General features: G+C 36.9%; 2 protein-coding genes across 4 annotated transcripts; both read right to left on the reverse strand.

Moving 5' to 3' along the window:
• Positions 1-137: 137 nt before the first annotated feature.
• LOC306990481 (uncharacterized protein) lies at positions 138-13,134 on the reverse strand. 2 transcript variants are annotated; one of them, XM_079597356.1, is made up of 10 exons: positions 13,030-13,134; positions 11,014-11,059; positions 9,621-9,716; positions 8,586-8,775; positions 7,549-7,700; positions 7,329-7,463; positions 6,212-6,361; positions 5,735-5,754; positions 4,764-4,986; positions 138-1,911 (listed from the first exon to the last, which is right to left on the reverse strand). In XM_079597356.1, the coding sequence occupies exons 1-10, from the start codon at positions 13,078-13,080 to the stop codon at positions 1,691-1,693; spliced, it is 1,284 nt and encodes a 427-aa protein (XP_079453482.1). In that variant the 5' UTR covers positions 13,081-13,134; the 3' UTR covers positions 138-1,690. The 2 variants fall into 2 exon arrangements, with proteins under 2 accessions (XP_079453482.1, XP_079453481.1); XM_079597355.1 differs by having other exon boundaries at positions 7,329-7,475.
• A 673-nt stretch (positions 13,135-13,807) lies between these two features.
• On the reverse strand, positions 13,808-19,691 carry miip (migration and invasion inhibitory protein). 2 transcript variants are annotated; one of them, XM_079598450.1, is made up of 9 exons: positions 19,201-19,691; positions 17,903-18,093; positions 17,562-17,649; positions 17,341-17,452; positions 17,066-17,139; positions 16,844-16,970; positions 15,782-15,878; positions 14,752-14,886; positions 13,808-14,162 (listed from the first exon to the last, which is right to left on the reverse strand). In XM_079598450.1, the coding sequence occupies exons 1-9, from the start codon at positions 19,445-19,447 to the stop codon at positions 14,025-14,027; spliced, it is 1,209 nt and encodes a 402-aa protein (XP_079454576.1). In that variant the 5' UTR covers positions 19,448-19,691; the 3' UTR covers positions 13,808-14,024. The 2 variants fall into 2 exon arrangements, with proteins under 2 accessions (XP_079454576.1, XP_079454577.1); XM_079598451.1 differs by having other exon boundaries at positions 17,365-17,452; positions 19,201-19,686.
• Between the last annotated feature and the right edge of the window lie 862 nt (positions 19,692-20,553).

Below are 20,553 nucleotides of genomic sequence, written 5' to 3' on the forward strand. Positions count from 1 at the left end.
GATAGATAGATAGATAGATAGATATATGTTTTATTATGTTTTTGTGTTTTATTATGCTCAAATATGACGCCAAAAATACCGTCTAGCAGCTTGATGAGTTTGGAGTCATGATGAGCAAAAAAAACTATCTATAGAGTAAATAAAAACATAGACTTTATTTTCTTTATATTAATAAAGCATCAGAACACATTCATTTACAAAAACTCCATGCACACTGCCAAAGACAAAAATCAAAAATAGCAAACAAACCAAAATAAATAAAGCTGACACTGACAAGTAAATGGAGGATGTGAGGTGTATAAAGCGTCTTCTGAAGGCTCTCTATTGTCGTTGACTCGTTTTTAAAGGTTGCAGGTTAAACGCAGTCTGCCCCGACCTCCTACAGAAGTTAAATCAGGCACCTTCTTTCCAGAGGTGAGGTCGGGTTTTTTTTTTTTTTTTTTTACATGCATATTAAACACCCACGTGGTAAAACAAAACCCTGTTTAGAAACATACAGATGAAATCTCTTGGCTCTCGACCACTCACTTAAAGGGATAGTTCACTTTAAAATTAAAATTCTGTCATCATTTACTCACCCTCAAGTTGTTTCAAACCTGTATTAATTTATTTCTTCTGTTGAACACAAAGAAAGATATTTTGAAGAATGTCAGTAACCAAACAGTAGTCTGTACCCATTGACTTCCATAGTATTTTTTTTTCCTACTATGGAAGTCAATGGGTACAGACTACTGTTTGGTTACTGACATTCTTCAAAATATCTTTCTTTGTGTTCAGCAGAAGAAATAAATTAATACAGGTTTGAAACAACTTGAGGGTGAGTAAATGATGACAGAATTTTAATTTTAAAGTGAACTATCCCTTTAAACAACAAAACAATTCATGCACATCTTCTGCGTTTTAGTTTTATTACCCCAGTCTTATAGGATATACGTTGTGAAAACTCAAAACACCTTTCGTGGGCGTTTTTCTCACCCTGTCTGTACCTCCTGTGCTCACACTTTTACAGTGTCACTGAGAGGAAAAGTACATTTAAAACAAAAAAACATCAGAATTTTTTGCTGCAGCAGCAATTTAGATGTGCATTTCGAAAGAAAAAAAATTGACAAACATAAATGAAGCGTAAAGGCCCGTTCACACCAAGAATGATAACTATAAAGATAATAGCATCCACATGATCGGATGCACGTGCTGGTCTGTCACTTTAAATGCTCGAGCTCATAGGTCTACAGCAGGCTGCCAATGTTTGTATTGTTTTTTTAGCTGGATAAAAACGATAGTTCTCTGCTGTTATCGTTATAGCTGTGGTGTCAACTCTGCTATACTGTAATATTGAGAACGATTTTTAGAGCTAAATCTTTATCGTTATCTTTATAGTTATCGTCCTTGGTGTTAACGGCTTTTTAGTGAACGTGCAAAAAGACAAAACTCATTACTTGGCGCTCTACATCTGGAACATTCGCGCATGCTGTATTCGACTCTCAGTTCGTTCAAGGTAGCCTAACCAATACATTATGTCAGCATGCGTGTTTCTCGGGAAGCAAAACCGTGACCTTAGCATTCACTATCGTGCCACGATCTACCAGAAAGATTACACCGGCCAACTTGTGATTTTCAGCCTCGTGATTCAACCTGGAACCTCGTTGAAGGCTATTCTGAAGTTCATGCAAGAAACCACATGTTCAAGTTCTCACTTTCCAGTTGCTGGCACAGGAAAACTCAAGCTCAGTTCCTCCTCGGCCTTTTCCTGTGCACTCATTGTTATTCTGACCTCCTGTGAAGGTGGATTTGACTCTTGCTGAGGTGCGCCGATGAGGGGAAAGGCTTCTTCGCAAACTCCTGCCTCTTCCTTTTTATCGCCTGAGTTGGAGCCTAAAACCACCGTTCCAGGAGAGTAGATGTAGATGGCCCCTAAAATAGACAAACGATGATGAAGTCAACACAACTTTTATACTAAAAATCAAAACAGGTCTTATTTATACCCTCTCAATGCAAAAATGCAGCAAACTTATACTGCCCATACCTTTTTGTAGCCAAAATCATAAATATGTATGTATGTATGCATGTCTATGGCTTTGAGAAACACACCAGACTGACAGACTGGGAAGAGAAGCGCTGCAACAATGTTAGATATGTGAATAAATAATGTGTTTTTTGCACATTTAAGCAGCAAATCCTAAAAACTAAATCATTTTGTTATGCTAGGTAGACAGAAAAGGAACCGGACTGATTTGTATCAGGGAAATAGGAGCAGGGAAAAAGCTAAAAGGAAATCCAAAACAAACAAAATAGTTGTAAAAGAAAAAGCCCCCACATAACAGGAAGTGAAAATGGAATTTAGACAATAATGGACTTGCAGATAAAGTGCAAGGAAACATGAGGTGTGTCTGCCCTAAAGATTAAGTGACAGAACACACGTTAATTACAATTTTCCATCACTTAACCAGTCGAAAACATTCAAGCTCCAACAGGCTTAAGTGACACGTCAGTTATAACATAACATAAAATAAATACTATATGGAAATTATTGCAACAGTTTCTGGCTTGTAAGAAGTTCCCCCAAAATTAGTTTTTATCATTTCCTCATCAGACCCTATCATCAGTGAATCATTAAAGAAGATGCTCTTTTGCCTATGTGTGTGTGTGTGTGTGTGTGTGTGTGTGTGTGTGTGTGTGTGTGTGTGTGTCTTAAATAAACATAAACATTTACAGTCAGGTCCATAAATATTGGGACATACACCACCACAATGGATTTGAAATGAAACGAACAAGATGTGCTTTAACTGCAGACTTTCAGCTTTAATTTGAGGGTATTTACATCCAAATCAGGTGAACGGTGTAGGAATTACAACAGTTTGTATATGTGCCTCCCACTTTTTAAGGGACCAAAAGTAATGGGACAATTGGCTGCTCAGCTGTTCCATGGCTATGGTGTGTGTTATTCCCTCATTATCCCATTTACAAAGGAGCAGATAAAAGGTCCAGAGTTAATTTCAAGTGTGCTATTTGCATTTGGAATCTGTTGCTGTCAACTCTCAATATGAGATCCAAAGAGCTGTCACTATCAGTGAAGCAAGCCATCATTAGGCTGAAAAAACAAAACAAACCCATCCGAGAGATAGCAAAAACATTAGGTGTGGCCAAATCAACTGTTTGGAACATTCTTAAAAAGAAAGAACGCACCGGTGAGCTCAGAAACACCAAAAGACCCGGAAGACCACGGAAAACAACTGTGGTGGATGACTGAAGAATTCTTTCCCTGGTGAAGAAAACACCCTTCACAACAGTTGGCCAGATCAAGAACACTCTCCAGGAGGTAGGTGTATGTGTGTCAAAGTCAACAATCAAGAGAAGACTTCACCAGAGTGAATACAGAGGGTTCACTACAAGATGTAAACCATTGGTGATCCTCAAAAACAGGAAAGCCATATTAGAGTTTGCCAAACAACATCTAAAAAAGCCTTCACAGTTCTGGAACAACATCCTATGGACAGATGAGACAAAGATCAACTTGTACCAGAAGAGAAGATGGGAAGAGAAGAGTATGGAGAAGGAAAGGAACTGCTCATGATCCAAAGCATACCACCTCATCAGTGAAGCATGGTGGTGGTAGTGTCATGGCGTGGGCATGTATGGCTGCCAATGGAACTGGTTCTCTTGTATTTATTGATGATGTGACTGCTGACAAAAGCAGCAGGATGAATTCTGAAGTGTTTCGGGCAATATTATCTGCTCATATTCAGCCAAATGTTTCAGAACTCATTGGACGGCGCTTCACAGTGCAGATGGACAATGACCCGAAGCATACTGCGAAAGCAACCAAAGAGATTTTTAAGGGAAAGAAGTGGAATGTTATGCAATGGCCAAGTCAATCACCTGACCTGAATCCAATTGAGCATGCATTTCACTTGCTGAAGACAAAACTGAAGGGAAAATGCCCAAAGAACAAGCAGGAACTGAAGAAAGTTGCAGTAGAGGCCTGGCAGAACATCACCAGGGATGAAACCCAGCGTCTGGTGATGTCTATGCGTTCCAGACTTCAGGCTGTAATTGACTGCAAAGGATTTGCAACCAAGTATTAAAAAGTGAAAGTTTGATTTATGATTGTTAATCTGTCCCATTACTTTTGGTCGCTTTAAAAGTGGGAGGCACATATACAAACTCTTGTAATTCCTACACCGTTCACCTGATTTGTATGTAAATACCCTCAAATTAAAGCTGAGGGCCTGCAGTCAAAGCACATCTTCATTTAATTTCAAATCCATTGTGGTGGTGTATAGAGCCAAAACGATTAGAATTGTGTCGATGTCCCAATATTTATGGACCTGACTGTATGTTAGATGTGATTAATCAATTTGACAGCACTAATACAATCACTTAATTTGTATGCATTTATCAGAAAACGAAACTCAATAAAAGACTTAGTCCATTTCATTTACATTTAGAAGATGCTTTTATCCAAAGCGAATAAAAAGAGAGGAACAAAGCAATTTTTCAAGGAGCCAACAATAAATTAGAGTTTTGTAGAGAAGATGTGTTGTTTTGTGTCCACATGACATATGCACTACATTCCAGATCTGAGTGAGCAACAGACTGAACATTTTTGGAGCTTCTTCTTCCTATGATCTACTTTTTTGTTAAATCACGACAGCATTTGTATTCCTTTAAATCATTTATAAAGATCCTGTACAATAAGTTCAAATGCAATGCGAAGGCAAATTCAACATAAAGTTCAGAAATGGCTCTAAGCTTCCAGGACTCACCTACAGTATTGCTGACGTTCTCACCCTGCCCATTGTGCTTCACTGTGACCTGCTGCACACCCCTAGATTGGGGTGCCATCCCCATACTCTGACCTTTGACCTCTCTGACATCACTGCCGAGCAGTATCTCAGTCTCCATGTTGTGATCTGTTGAGGTGTTGGATTGGGAATTGGACAAAATTTGGTGGTCACCTGCTTTCTGTCTCCAGTGCTGCTGTTCGTCCTACAGTGACCATACAACAAAATTAAAGGGGAATTTTCACTTTAAAGAGGACCTTTTATGCCTTTTTAATTTTTTTTAAATGTATTTAGTGTGTAATGTTGCTGTTTGAGGTCTGCCAAGTTACAAAGCACAAAGTCCCTCCAGCGAAAGTTCTTCTCTATATCAGTGTTTCTGAACTCCTGAAACGCCTCCATTGTAGTCTTGAGTTTTCTTTCAGGAACGAACACGTCACAATATTCCTCATTTAAATAATTCCCGCGCAAGGCATATGCAAAATAAAGGGGCGGGGCCTGGCTGAGTTAATTAGTAGTGTGTTGAAACTCACATGCTGAATTCATAAACGCATACTACTCTTGCTATTTCTGACATAGATACTGTAGATATGGTAAAAGTAGTACGAGTAGTACTAGTATAATTCAGCAACGGTTATGGCAAGGGGCGGGACCTTTCCCAAACACCCTCAAAGTGCTTGACCAATCACAACACACTGGTCCAGCCGACCAATCAGAGCACATTGTGCTTTTCAGAAGGAGGGGCTTCATAGAGACAGGAACTAAACGGAGCGTTAATGAGAAGAGCTACCAAAAATAATGTGTTTTTTGAACGTTCAAGCATAAACCTATTCTAGTAGAGCCCAAAAACAAGACTTTGTAAAAGTGCATAATAGGTCCTCTTTAACACTTTAGTTATATGAACAAAATCAAGTTAATTTAATTTCTTGTGATATGCAATCTCAAAAAGTACTTACATGTTCTCTCTTTATTAAACCTAAAATGAAAACAAGACAGAAGTAAATATGCTGTGTGTGTCAGACAGTGAGAGCAGCTCGTGTAGGTGACGGTGTGAAATGTATGTTTCGTGCATATGGGCGTTCTGTGGTTTCTCAGGTTGCCACGGATGTGTTGAATGCATGTCATTCTGAAACACTCTGAATATATATGTTGAGTGTGACCTTATGGGAATTAAAGCACGTGAGACACAGTGCATTTGGCTTTACTGTAAGAAGTTATCTGGGTGGATTCCAGGCCTCGTATAGCCGCTACACTGCACTTTAGACATGACAACAGAAGGCTGTTGTTCAAAAGGAGTTTCTTGGGTTTACATTTCATTTTTTTTGTAAATTCCCAAAGTCTCATTGCAGGGTTGTGTTATTTGTATTGATTTATAGCCTGTTGCTTGCTTAAGTATTCATAAGATCCAATGCATTATAGTCTTTATATCATACCGAAGCTTTTTAAAAGGGTTTTCAGGGCCTTGCTTTTCATCAGCATACAAAATCCAGTCATGAACAAGAGCATCAACAGTAAGATTATCAGCAGCAGCCAACTGGACTGGCTTTCTTCTGGGTTGCCGTCTCTTTGTAGATGATTGCCCTCTGGTGATGACAAAGAGTAACACAATGTCATTTCACTCAACAATATTATTGCACTAACACTATTGGATGAGAACTGAGCTTCTTTTCTTTTTTAGAACAGCTTTATAGATTAAATTAACTAATTTAATAACTGATGATCTTTATAACGGACCTGAATCAACACAGAACTGACTTCAGCGCAGCTCAGTAATTATTACCTTATTACCTTCTTTAGGTAATATGACTCTGCTATATTCTTTACAGGTTGAATTCATTAATTAAATCTGGTTACTAGCTTGTTTCCGCCACACACACACACACACACACACAAAATCTCTCACAATGACCGTTCGCCAACCCCCCTTAGTTACTGTCGCTATGTCCGACAAGCTACGACACTCTCTCTCACACACACACACACCATGTTCTCACGCAGAGAAAAATGCATCGCGGAGCAGAGGACACTGACGACGCGCCGACAGAAGGACAGACCAGGTTACTTTTCGGTTACTTAAACATTCGGTTACTATGGATATTAAACATATTAAACAAAGTCTCACCTTTCAAATGTAGTCATTTTTTTAAAAGAAATTTAAACGATAAATACTGTTTTATGTGTCTGTCAGATCGCTGTAGTGCCTCAGTTAAAGCTGCTCGTGAACCGATCATCTCTTCCGTCTAGTTCATTTTATAGCATCAAATAAACATGAATAAACATCAGAAGGAATGTTGTTTTAACTGCGGAAAGACGTCAGTACACTCTCCCATGTTAATCTACTAACTCTCCTGACTGCTTTGTCGGACAAAATGGCGGATGGCGAAGTATGATTGGTCAGATAACCTGTCAATCAAGTTTATATCTTGCAATTCTGACTCCCACAGGTTTAAAAAAATAAAATAATAATAATAACTTTAAGATGCAAATATTTTATACATTACATTCCAAAAAGACATCACTGTATATACAATCAACACATCCCAACAGTACCTGTCCTCGGGGTGGGAGTTGTGTTGGTAGTAATGATAATGGAGGAGGTAGATGATGCTGCCATCTTTGTTGTGGCATTCACGGCCTCCCTGTCCTGTGTTGATGTGTCCTCTGTGCCCAAGCTCCTGGGGGTTACTATATTTTTCACTGTAAGATGAAATATTTTATACATTCTATTCCATAAAGATATGTTTGCATAATCAACACATCCCAACAGTACCTGTCCTCGGGGTGGGAGTTGTATCGGAAGAGATGGTAGTAATGATAATGGAGGAGGTAGATGATGCTGCCATCCTTCTTGTGGCATACCCACACTCTCTGTCCTGTGTCGCTGTGCCCTCGTTGACCATCATCATTCCCAACTGAGCACAACTGTGGAAAAGGGCACCGAGAGAATAGGTGAGACAAGAGCAGCTCAGCCTTTTCATGTTGATTTAAAATTGTGTGTTTGTAAGACAGAACTGGTTTAACATTCCTCAGATATCTAGTAGATAATATGCAAATAACTCAATCTTATGTGTGCTTTTGTTAACCTTAACCTTCCCAGATAGAATGTTGAGAATTCTAAAAGTAACCACCAGAGCTGATATCACTGTAATTTGCATACTGACTTGTGATTGGTCTGATTGTCCTTGCATATATTTAACCATTTACAGCTGTCTGTACACTTCACAGGGACTGTTGATTCTCATACACAGATGTGTGATGAGAATGGTAAAAAGTCTCTGATGTGGTACTTTACAGTTAAAATAAACCATATACTGTAGTATAACAGACCGAATGCTGAAGCTGCATTGTAAAAATAAGTGACAAGCAGAAGTCAAGATATAAATTGTGTGAGAGAGATAGAGAAAGTGAGTGAGAAAAAAAACTGAGATAGAGATAGATAGAAAAATAAAAGAGAGTGAAACTAGCCGACTCTTTATACTGTTATGATGAATTTATGCTGTTTTCATTCTCTTGAAATGTTTAATGCTGAATTGTTATATGAAGGACTAGCTGCTTATTGGCAATAAAAAAATAATGCATTGTGTAAATCACACATTTACACGCATGCCTATTAAAAAGTTTGAGTATTTCAGTCCCATAAAATACTGTTGCTAGTTTAATGAAGGTCAAAAGAGCCCGTCACCAAAATATTCTAGCCCCTATTTGGACTTGCATGCATTAATGATAATTTCTAAATATTTTTTAAAGGTAATTGTGGGAAGCTAGAAAAAAACCATGAATGTTCTAATATGTATGAATGTAACTCACTCTTTATGAGGCTTGCAGGCTCGGTCCAGAGAGGGTTTGCTGGAGAATGTGCCCGTCCCACAGGGAACACATGGTTTATGGCAGTATGTGCCATAATTATTGCCTTCCTTACAGTAAAAACCTGGTTTGCAGGAGCACTTCCGATTGCTTTCCTGAGTGCATGGAGTAACTTCCACCTGATTTTTATCCTCTGTTTCCACCCGAAATATACAAAGACATACAGAGCCGTCAGTGACAATAATTGTACTAAAACATACAAACATCTTATAGTAAAAAAAAAAAAAAAAAAAAGTTTAATAAGTATGAAAAACTTTCAATTTGAAGTGAACTTTTCACGTTAAGCTTGACCCAGGTTAGGGACAATTCACACAGAAAGCGCTTTTGCAATCACTGAGCTGCTTTTCTATTGTTTTTCTATGTAAACATGCATCATAGACGGACGCCTTTGGTCGCTACGCTCGTGCACGACACAGCGATCTAAAAACGTGGCGCTCACGTTTATACAAGTTCAAGTTTTGTTGCTTACACATGAAAAATCAACACGTATTGACACGCAAACAACACGTAATTAGCAAGAACGTGAAACGCGAGCAGTGAAATGGATAAAAACGCTAGGTCTCGAGATGTGTTGTTGAGCATATTTTAACTTAAGCACGGCATTATTAGAACGTTTGTTACGTGCAAAAGACGTCTGTCTAGAACAAAACGCTTTCAATGGACACTAGGTTAAAGTCAACATTAATTTACTTTCTTTCACATTCCCAGTCTTGAGCATGATTCGTCAATTTCCTGAGAAGGGTTGGGAAACAAGAAAAAATGGGGAGTAACTTGAGTGTATCCAGTGGAAATTAATTGAATTGCAAAACTATCCCCTTATCAACATCATTTTTCCATGTAAAAATGAGCACTGATGAGTCACACACAGTAAGACCAGGAATGTGTATGAAGCAAGTAAATAAAGGATGACATTAAGAGTTTTGTTTACCCTTTCAAAGCTTACTTGTATTTTCAGGGAAATGTCATGCAATCACTAACCAGAACACTTTTGAGTGCAGTACTGACATGTCAGGATTCCCTGTCTGGATTTCCGGTAACAATTACTCTCACACTCACAGTCGGGTTTGTTATAACCTACATGAGAAACAGAACACACACATCAAAAGTAATCTCCATGTGATACCGCTCTGCTGGATGTGCAGGAGTAAAAGCAATTATGCAGCATGATTACAAGAGTTTTGAAGTGACTGGCGGTTTCAAAACACACACTCATACACAAATTACAGATACAGACATTCTGAAACTTCAGGGAAAAGCATTCAGTTAAAGGCTGAGTAAACTCCCTAAAGTCGATTCGCATAAGTCAAGGCTTTATTGTGACAAAGGGTGCAAGCTTTTGGTCAGCTGCTGATGTTTTCTAATGCCAGTTATAGGGCCAGATTGACTGTTTTAAACCACCCATCTGTTACATTTACATGTTGACTGGCAGCATGACACTAGATTTTTCAATTTTACAAGGAAATGGGAACAAACCTTATGACAGTTTCAGATCAATGTGATCTCTGAGGTGTTCGGAATAGTTGCTAGGTGGTTTTTTTTACTGCCCAAGTTGAAAAAGTCCATCTTAAAGTTAGTTTTTAGATAACTCTGGGACATATGGTAGGAGTCTTAGTCCATTTTGCCAGGAAAAAAAGTGCGGCCGCTTAAAGTAAGAGCTCTCTTCTCCTCAAGCTGCATTTCTATCGTTTGTCTAGTGATGTGTGCCTCAAAATATACCACTAATAGAATAAAACCTATGCAATACAAAATTACATGAAGCTAAATGGAGTGGATGAGCAAGTAACCACAGTTTTTACTATAAAAGGACATTGGGTCATGCTTAGCTATAAGGATGTTAAATGTCTGAGTCATTTTTTTTTTCAGACATTACACATAAAAGGTAATGGTTACAGAGGGTTGTGTGGTACTTATTTTGAGGTTAGTTATTTTTCCATTGCTCAATTGGAAAAAGGTTATTATTCTTTTAAGAACTGTTCTCTGAGAGGTTCTTTTGGGGAACCCAAAATGGTTCTTCCATTGCATTGAGAAACCTCTATTTTTAAGAGTGTATAAGCTGTTTTAAGACTCTAACTTGGTCAATCCTGATAAAAATATAAGTTTAAATGCCATTTATGTCAGTCTCAGCGTTCAAAAGACTTTTGCTTCCCACACGCTTCATCGTGGCTTTTTTTCAATCAATTATCTAATCATCTAAATATATCTCATGAGTGAGTAATGGACTGAGATCAGTCATAATGGTATAGTTACACAGAATACTATAGGCCAACTGTGGATTGTACTTCAGAAATTTGATTTGCAATCTAGTTCACCTCAGGCAGTAGCCTATGTTTGAGACATGAAAGATGCTAAAGATAAAGTGGTATAAACTTACCATTTGCACATTTAGTTGGACAGCTGGCGTGTATACATGGAAAAAGCTGTTAAAGAAAAACAAATAAAACTGATGAATACTAATGCTAATCATAAATATTGTCTACTTATATCAGGTTAAATCTTCTACTTTCTGCATTTTTCTTTGGCCTTTAATATTTTTCTGTATTCTGTTGATCATTAAACCAGATACTATAGGCTTACTACAGTGTTTAAACTTGAGTGTAAATGCGCAGTTGTACCCAAACAAAAGTTTGGTAACGCATGTGCCCTGCAGATATAGTGAATGATAACAAGCTTGACTTAACCTAAATGTCTTTTTGAAAGGAAGTAAAGGTAAAAAAAAAAACACCTTCAAAACATTTGTTGAAACCAACGGACGTTTTTTTTCTTCTTCTTTTGACTAGTTTTAGGATTGCATAATCAGTTCAAAAACAGGTAGGTAACATCACAATAAGTTTGACCCCAAAGGAACTCTAATGAACTATAAGGAGTGTGTGACACATTAAATAGAGGAAACGGGAAAGTGCATGAGCTTACTATTATTAAATTTACTAGGAAGGGTGTGCAGTTTTAAAGAGTCATTTTATGACTGATTGTTTTGTAGATTTGCCAACCTGCTTGACAGCCTTTATTACTTTAATTGCAGATGCTTTTAAAGTTCAAATCTATCATCAGATGTAAACAAATGAGCTGACAAGATGAGATGGAGACTGACATCTGATTTAATCAAATCGCCTGTGAAAACAGGTACAGTCCAGGGAAATTCTAGGAATATTTCCACTAGTTCTACGGAAAATGCCATTGAAGGACAATATGGATCTGGGCAGGGTTTCCCAAAAGCATCGTAAGCTTAAGTTGATCGTAGAACAATTGCCACCAATTGTCTATACGATCAACTTAGGATGCTTTTGGGAAACCCAGCCCAGGATGTTTTGATGGCACTGGCAAATGCACATGCATGTAATAGTTTTTTGTCAAACTGCCTGAGATAAGGGTCAGATAAGAGGGAGGTCACACAATGGAAATTTCTCAACACGAGAAACACCCACTGAAATGTTTTTTATCAGGTTTGCTTTTATGACCTGGTCACTACAAAAAACCACACAAAAAGTACAGGGAAACAAGTTATGAAAAGCAAGCCAAGAGACACGCGTCTCTTCATGCTGTGAGTGGGTGGGTTGGTTTTGCATTGGGGATCCCTGCGTATCAAACCAACCAAACTGAATGTCCATCATGTCCAGGGTTCACCTCTGATCTGTTTTGAAAGATCCTCTCACAGATTGGTTATTTTATCTTGGTCATATTGTGAAAGAACTGTGGCAACTCAAAGCTCTAGTCTGTGTCTGCGGGCAGAAATGACTAGGTAGGCTACAGATGAAGATTACCAGTAATTGAAATGCTTTGTTGTCCTCTTGCTTGGAAATTCTTTTGTGACTAAATTCTGAAGTGCAATTGCTTGTTTAAAGCCTCCCAAGGGGTCAGTGTGCTGGGTCTGTGAAACAGCGTTTTGCATTAAGTGCCTCTTGGTTGAAACTCTTTCAATATATCTTAGCATACTTCGTGTGAATATTCAATAAAAAAACAACTGATATAGGCTGCATGCGAAACTTTCAACGAATTATTAAATGTCATTAAAGAAGACCAAGAGTGCGATGGCACACACTTGTCTGTCGCATTTTATTTGGACGTTAAACAATCGATTATTTGTAAAACTCCCTCATCTTAGCAAGAACCATTTAGACTGTATATGGTTGTTTTCAAGTTCTAACAGTTTTTCCATTTGTTTTCTGAAGTACTAGAGAATTAAAATCTTTGAATAACAACTTCTGTGGCATCAAATTGTACAATTTAACATTTTGGCGCTAATTGGAACCTTTATTTTGAAGCTTACTTAGTCTTGAGACAAGTCCTTATGATTTTTATCCTAAACATGCAATAATAAAAGTCTCTTTGGGAAGAAACTAATATTATTGAAAAACGTCTAGTCGAAAATAGAAAGAAAAGCCAAACTCACCAGATAAAACAGCAGAATAAAAGTGCTTCTTGTTGAGGTAGATGGTGTCATGATCAACACAGATGCAGATTCTGAGCGCTGCACTAAATGTCACTCAGTTTGAATGCCTTTATATTTTGCATCAGACCAATCACACACAGTGAGGAGGAGGAACTGTTGTAGCCATAGAAAGTTGGCATATATACACATAAGTATCATTTTATTTACAAGCTTTTTATTATGTGCATACCTTACCTTTACACATTCATTAAGATTAAATAACGGTTGAAAACTTTATTTTACAGTCCTGTTCCCCATAAACATACTTGTTATAGTAATTGCAAAAACTATGAACTAACCCTGAACCTACTCCTAAACCTAACCTTAAGTAGTTAGTTACCTTATGTTTTCCCAGTAATTTATTGGGTAATTACACATTAGTGCATGTACTGTAAAATAAAGTGCAACCTCAATAATCGTATAGTAATGTGTTTAAGCATCAATTGTATATACATGCATCTCCAAATGCAACATTTAGTAAATAATGCAAGTAATAAATATTGTAATGTGCAATTAAGCTTTGCCAAATGTGGTTTATTTAGTGAATATAAAGTGAATTAATGTAGCTCAGTAATGTGCATATAAATATGTGCATGATTTACCTTAACACATTTGAGTATTTACAACCTGTGCATAGTCTACAATATCACATTAAGCACTTAACATTAAAGTTTTACTGTTCAGTGAACATTAAAAGACTCACCAGATGATGCAACAGATGAAAACAGAAATTACTGTTACACTTGAAGTTCCATTTAATTTCTTTATTTGAAAAAAACAAGCGGACATCACCATGGTAGAAGTGATTCACACAAATGATTCATGGTTTATCATTATTACACATACAAAAAAGCAACTTGTTCACAAGCACTCGTTTCAGTAAATCCAGGAAATCCACTGGACGCAGCAAACACATTCATGCGTTGCTCCTTTTTGAATGCAACTCTGCAGAGACGTCAGTAAAGTGCGTACGAGCGGCTGTGGGGTTCTGCCCTCTTTGGGTCTAAATGCTGAAAGGCATATCGTGGCAAACGAGACACAGTTTGAAGCTGGTCAGAATGCTGGTGTCTTGATGGATTGGGCAGAGATGAATCCTAAAAATATGATTAAAAGTGATTGAAAGTTAGCAAAAATATTGAGCTGACACAAATCATCCAAGATAAACAGTTATGAAGCTATTCTTAATCTAGAAATAACTTGCGTGTAGTTTCTTGTACACTAACATGCATATGCAGATGTGATATTAAAAGATTGAATGAAAGGAATAAACATTACAGATTTGACACACAAAATTTCCAATGCAACTGCAAGACAAACGTGACCATGTTTCTGCACAAACATTTCAGTCATCAGGCCATTCAATGGAAAACAGTCAGATTTCTAAATAAGATGAGATGTTTTTTCTTTCAGGAGTTCCCATGAAACTACATTTGGTTTTATCTCTGTTTGCTGACTGTAAAGTAAACATGATATGGATTAACTGATTTGCATGATGCCTGGATGTAGCCATTGAAGCAGGTGCATTAGGAAACAGACATTAACAGATAAAATACATATTATCAACACTGTTTTCATATAAAGTGATATTGAAATGCCATCAATATTAACAAATTGACAACTATAAATATGTAGCATCTGCAATGGTCGCTAAACACCTGGACTGTGCTCCCTATAATGTCTCACCAGTTTATCGTGAAGCCAGGATGAGGAGGATGAGCCTCTCGTGGCCGCATGTGTTGTCATTGAGCCCCGCAGATCCAGACTGCTCATCTGAGAGCCAGAGTTCAGGGTGGGATTGGACCACCCGGACAGACAGTGCTGTAAAATGTGTCATGTGCATGAGAATAAATAGTTAGCAGATGTTCATAATCATCATTTGTGACACAAAAATGATCAAACACTGAAAAATGTGAATTATCCATTAATAAAGCTGACAGGCACATTATTAGCCAATGGCGATGATCTCAAAAGCCAAATATCAACCATATAATAGTTTTGGTTGATATATACGGTACCTGTCAAATGTTTTGAAACATTTTTTTTAAATGTCTTTTCTGCTCACCAAGGCTGCATTTATTTAAACAAAAACATAGTAAAAACAGTAATATTGCGAAATATTACTATTAACTAAGAGAACTGTTTTATATTTTAATAGATTTAAAAATGTAATTTACTCCTGTGATCAAAGCTGAATTTTCAGAATCGTTACCCCAGTCTTCAGTGTCACATGATCCTTCAGAAATCATTCTAATATGATGATCTGCTTCTCAAGAAACCTTTATTATTATTGTCAATATTGAAAACGGTTTTTGCTGCTTCACATTTTTATGGAAACAATGGTACTATTCAAACATTTGTGGTAAGATTTTAAAAAGATACATTTATACTTTTATTCATTTACATTAATTTAATTGATCAAAAGTGACAGTGAAGACATTTATGAAGACATTTAGTCTTCATTTAAGACATTAATGTTACAAAAGATTTCTATTTAAGAAATGCTTTAAGAAATTTAAGAAAAGCTATTAATTGAACTTTCTATTCATCAAAGAATCCTGAAAAAAGTATGACGATTTCCACAAACATGTGCACATTAATAATAATCAGAAATGTTTCTTAAGCATTTTCTTTGTAATGTTTCCAAACTTTTGACAGGTACCGTATATATATATTGTTTATCAGTTAATGCTGATTTATCCAAAATGAAACTCACCGAGGGCAAACTCAGACTGTCAGAGGAATCAAAACTGCAGCGGCGATGGGATGTGTATTGGTGAGCTGGCAGCAGAGTTGAGCGAGGAATACTGACCCTGAAGCAAACGCAGAGAGACGGTCAGACACTGATACTCAAACTGTCACTCATTCACAGAGTAATATCAATCAAGTCTAAGAAACGGCAACTTTCTGAGCTGTCTACAGACCCAACTGCACATTCATTTCTGTCTATAATTTTTTTTTGTATCACTTAAGTAAACATTTTGTTTGAAATGGTATAAACAACATTATTTCCAAACATATTTCTAAAGAAAATGGAATACGCATTTTTTTATCTTTCATATTTTTCACATCTTAATTTGTCGTTGACCATTTAAAACAATTTAACTAAACCACTGTTGACTATTCAAAACTATTTTAGATTTTTGTATGAAACACTACAGTTCAGAAGTTTGAGGCAGGGATGATTTTTTAAATGTTTTTAAAAGAAGTCTCGTCTGCTCACGAAGGCTGCATTTAGTTGATCCAAAATACAGTAAAAAAAAGTAATATTGTGAAATATTATTACCAATTAAAATAACTATTTCTATGTGAATATATAGTCAAATGTAATTTTTTCCTGTGTTTAAAGCTGAATTTTCAGCATCATTACTCCAGTCTTCAGTGTCACACGATCCTTTAGAAATCATTCTTGCTGCTCAAGAAACATTTGCAATATTATTATCAATATTGATATTTAATTATTTTGTAACATTATAAATGTCTGTAATGACTTTTGATCAGTTTAATGCATCCTTGCTGAATTAAGTATTAGCTTGAAAAAATTCTGACCCCAAACTTTTTAATTGCACCGTATGAATACGAAAATATGCATAAATCTTTGCAGTGTTCACCTGATTAAATGTTAAATTGAATGTTTTTAAAAGAAGTCTCTTCTGCTCACGAAGGCTGCATTTAATTGATCCAAAATTTTGATCCAAAATACAGTAAAAAAAAAAGTAATATTGTGAAATATGATTACTTAAAAAAAAAAAAATGCATAAATCTTTGCAGTGTTCACCTGATTAAAGCAGGCTCTGTTTCAGAATGAAGGTGTTCAGATTTGGGCATCTTGCACACCGGACAGGCGGCCTGTGCATCCAGCGGGACCGCAAACAGCCGACTGTTTATTCTGTAGCAGAACGTGCCTGTGGACCGAAGGCCAAATGAAAATGAAGACTTCATGGACCCGGTGACTTCCTGACGTGCATGTTATGAAAACACAAATCAGCAGATCTCTTACACTGATGCGTGTCTGCTGGTGGCTCTTCGCCATCACGCATGGAAGAAGACACAAGATCAGCAACAGATGGAAGCCTGTGACAAATACAGCGTTTGCATAATCAAAACAACTTTCAAAATGTCGCAGAATTATGCAACAAAACAAAGACTGTGTGTTAAAGTGATTTTACCATGGTTAGGTGGTTTTAGACATCTAACCTTCATTGGATTATACAATAAATCCTTATTTATCCGGGTTTCATGACACAATCTACAGTTTTATAGAGAGAGACGGACCCTGATAACAAGTTGTGGACGCACTCGTCTCGGTTGACCTGACGGAAGCTGCGGAGCTCGCTGAAGAACTGCTCTGAGCGATCGGCAAGAGAGCTCTCGGCGTCCAGGAGGCCTACAAACAAATCAAACCAAACGGTTTCCTTTACTGGTTTCAAAAGAGCACCTGCACGAAAAACTGTTGAGTTGAAACTAATTATTTAAATATTATTCAAATAACTTACCTGCTATCCAATCATAGCCCAGTAAAGGCTGTATGTGTCTCTCTGAAGCGGTCTCCAGTCCAGCCGTCGTTGCGCTGTCGGTCTCTCTCTGCAGTCCCAAGAAAAGGAAAGGAAAAAATACACATCTGGTACTCTTGAAATGAAAACACTTTAGCAGATGGGGATTTTTCTTTGTAGGTGCTTTTTTTCACGTCTTTGGAAATCATTATAAACCATCAGATCTCCATCAGATTAAGTAACCTCTTTTTCCTCTCTAGCGTGCGCTGGATACGTGGCTTTTATCAGTTTTATCAGTTGACCATGCTGTCTTTTTGAAAGTCTCGATGTTGAAGTGCACATACCTGGTGACTCTCCGCTGTGAGAGGTGCAGATTTGGGCAGCATCAGTCTCACAGATCGGCTCTGTCCAATCCAGCGACTGTTGCCTGTGTCCTGCAGGAGTGTGCTGTACGTGCTGACCTCTGAACTTTGCTTGTGTTTGGGTTTATGTTGGTCCGGTGTGGGGCCTTCACAATGTTCAGAAAGTTGTTCATCTGAAGATACAAAGACATTTTATCAGCAAAATGTGATAACACACACACACACATATATATATGTATATATATATATATATTAGGGCTGTCAAAAGATTAATCGCGATTAATCGCATCCAAAATAAAAGTTTGTGTTTCCATAATATATGTGTGTGTACTGTGTATAATTATTTATATATATAAAAACACACACAATCATCTATATATTTAAGAAAAAATGGTTATATTTATATATAAAATATTTATATATAATATAAATTATAGAAATGTATATACAGTATATAAATGCAATTATTCCTTAAATATATACATGAATGTGTGTGTATTTTTATACATAATAATTCTACACAGTACACACACATATATTATGTAAACACAAACTTTTATTTTGGATGTGATCACGATTAATGTGATCATGTGATGTTATCACGATTAATCTTTTGACAGCCCTAATATATATATATATATAATTGGTCAGTACTATTAGAATACCAGAAACATTAATACTTTTAATGTTTTTGAAAGAAGTTTCTTATGCTCATCAAGCCTGCATTTATTTGAACAAAAACACAGGAATTTTTTTTAGATATTGTGAAATATTATTACAATTTAAAATAATGGTTTTCTATTTGAATATACTTTAAAATATAATTTATTTCTGTGATGCAAGGCTGAATTTTCAGCATCATTACTGAAAATGACATTATCCAGTTTTCAGTGTCACATGACCTCTCAAAAATCATTCTAATATCCTGATTTGATACTCAGTTATTATCAATGTTGAAAACATTTGTGCTGCTTAATATATGTTTGGAACCTGTGATACTCTTTCAGGATTGAATACAACTTTTTTTTTTTAAAGAGCAGCATTTATTCAAAATAGAAATATTTTCTATGATTTCTTTATAATAAAAAATAGACATGAACGACGTCTATAGAGACTAATGGTAACGTAAATAGCAAATATTACCAAATTACTTAAATATACTATTTAGAGATAACGTTACCCATGCACACTTTAAACGGAGCCCATACGTTTGTAAACACCACCTCACACATCTTAAGAGACACCATTGTTAATCGGGATAAGAAGTTTAATGTTCTGACCGGATATTATGACGGTATCCTCTGTTGGTGAAGAAGGTGAAGCTCGTGCTCTGTTTCTCTCCGTTAAAGGCGCTCGACGCGGGACAATCCCGACGGTAAATGCTTCGTACACAGAGCGGTGACTTTGGTCTTCCTCGTCCGGCCATGAGAGAGTCAGTTGATGGAGTTTTTTGGTTTGTTTCTTTAGTTTCTTCAGTAAATCTTTGTTCTGCTTTCGTAAAGCGTCTATCTGCTCGAGCGCGGCCATTCCGTCGCCATAGCAACGAGTTAAAAAACCCCTGCGCGAATCAGACGTTGAACAGATTAAACACACCAGATCGGGTACATTTACCTCTTTGGCAGCTAGATTCTAGTTTATTAATGTTGTGTGACTGTGAATATGATAAAATAAGATATTCTAAACTTCCGCCACAAGCTTCAAACGGTCAACAAACTCAAAACAGTGCACGGAGAACAGTGATTGGCTTGGCTCCGGACATTTCCCACAATGCATTTGTGTGACCAATGTGCTTATTTAAAGGGACAAGTACATCTATCTATCTATCCATCCATCCATCCATCCATCCATCCATCCATCTATCTATCTATCTATCTATCTATCTATCTATCTATCTATCTATCTATCTATCTATCTATCTATCTATCTATCTATCTATCTATCTATCTATCTGTCTGTCTGTCTGTCTGTCTGTCTGTCTGTCTGTCTGTCTGTCTGTCTGTCTGTCTGTCTGTCTGTCTGTCTGTCTGTCTATCTATCTATCTATCTATCTATCTATCTATCTATCTATCTATCTATCTATCTATCTATCTATCCAAACATTGTATTTGATTGTTTTATAATTGTTTCATGTTTTTATTTATTACCGGTTTATCGAAGTGTATTTAAGAGATGCACAACAATAAAATGTGTAACATTAATTGCTGGTCATTTTATTTTGTAGGAGCCACAGAACGAAAAACATAGAAGAAAAAAGGTCAGAATTTGACGGTACATGATTTTATGAGATTCATTTAAATAAATCCTCTTTCTTACACCACAATCAAAAGAAAATTAGAGGCTAGTCACCTACAGCACTGGCAAAATTACACTCATTTTTGCATCTCTCATATTACACTTCACATTTATTTGTGCATTAGTTCACTGGTCTTGTGTTTTGATAAGTGTTAGTGCTGTCCAGACATAATGTCAGTAATCAAAGCACAGCATGTGACAGCGAGTGAGGACAGTAATGACATGGACGCAGTGCAGACTAGTGTAGGCGCAGTAGCTCTCCATATTCAGAGCACGTATCTAATGTGTCCAGGCAAGTGCAGTGTCATTAGACTGACCACTGCACTGTTGTGTTGCATCCC

The sequence above is a fragment of the Phoxinus phoxinus genome (genome assembly GCF_949152265.1).
Source record: "Phoxinus phoxinus genome assembly, chromosome: 22".
NCBI lineage: Eukaryota > Metazoa > Chordata > Actinopteri > Cypriniformes > Leuciscidae > Phoxinus > Phoxinus phoxinus.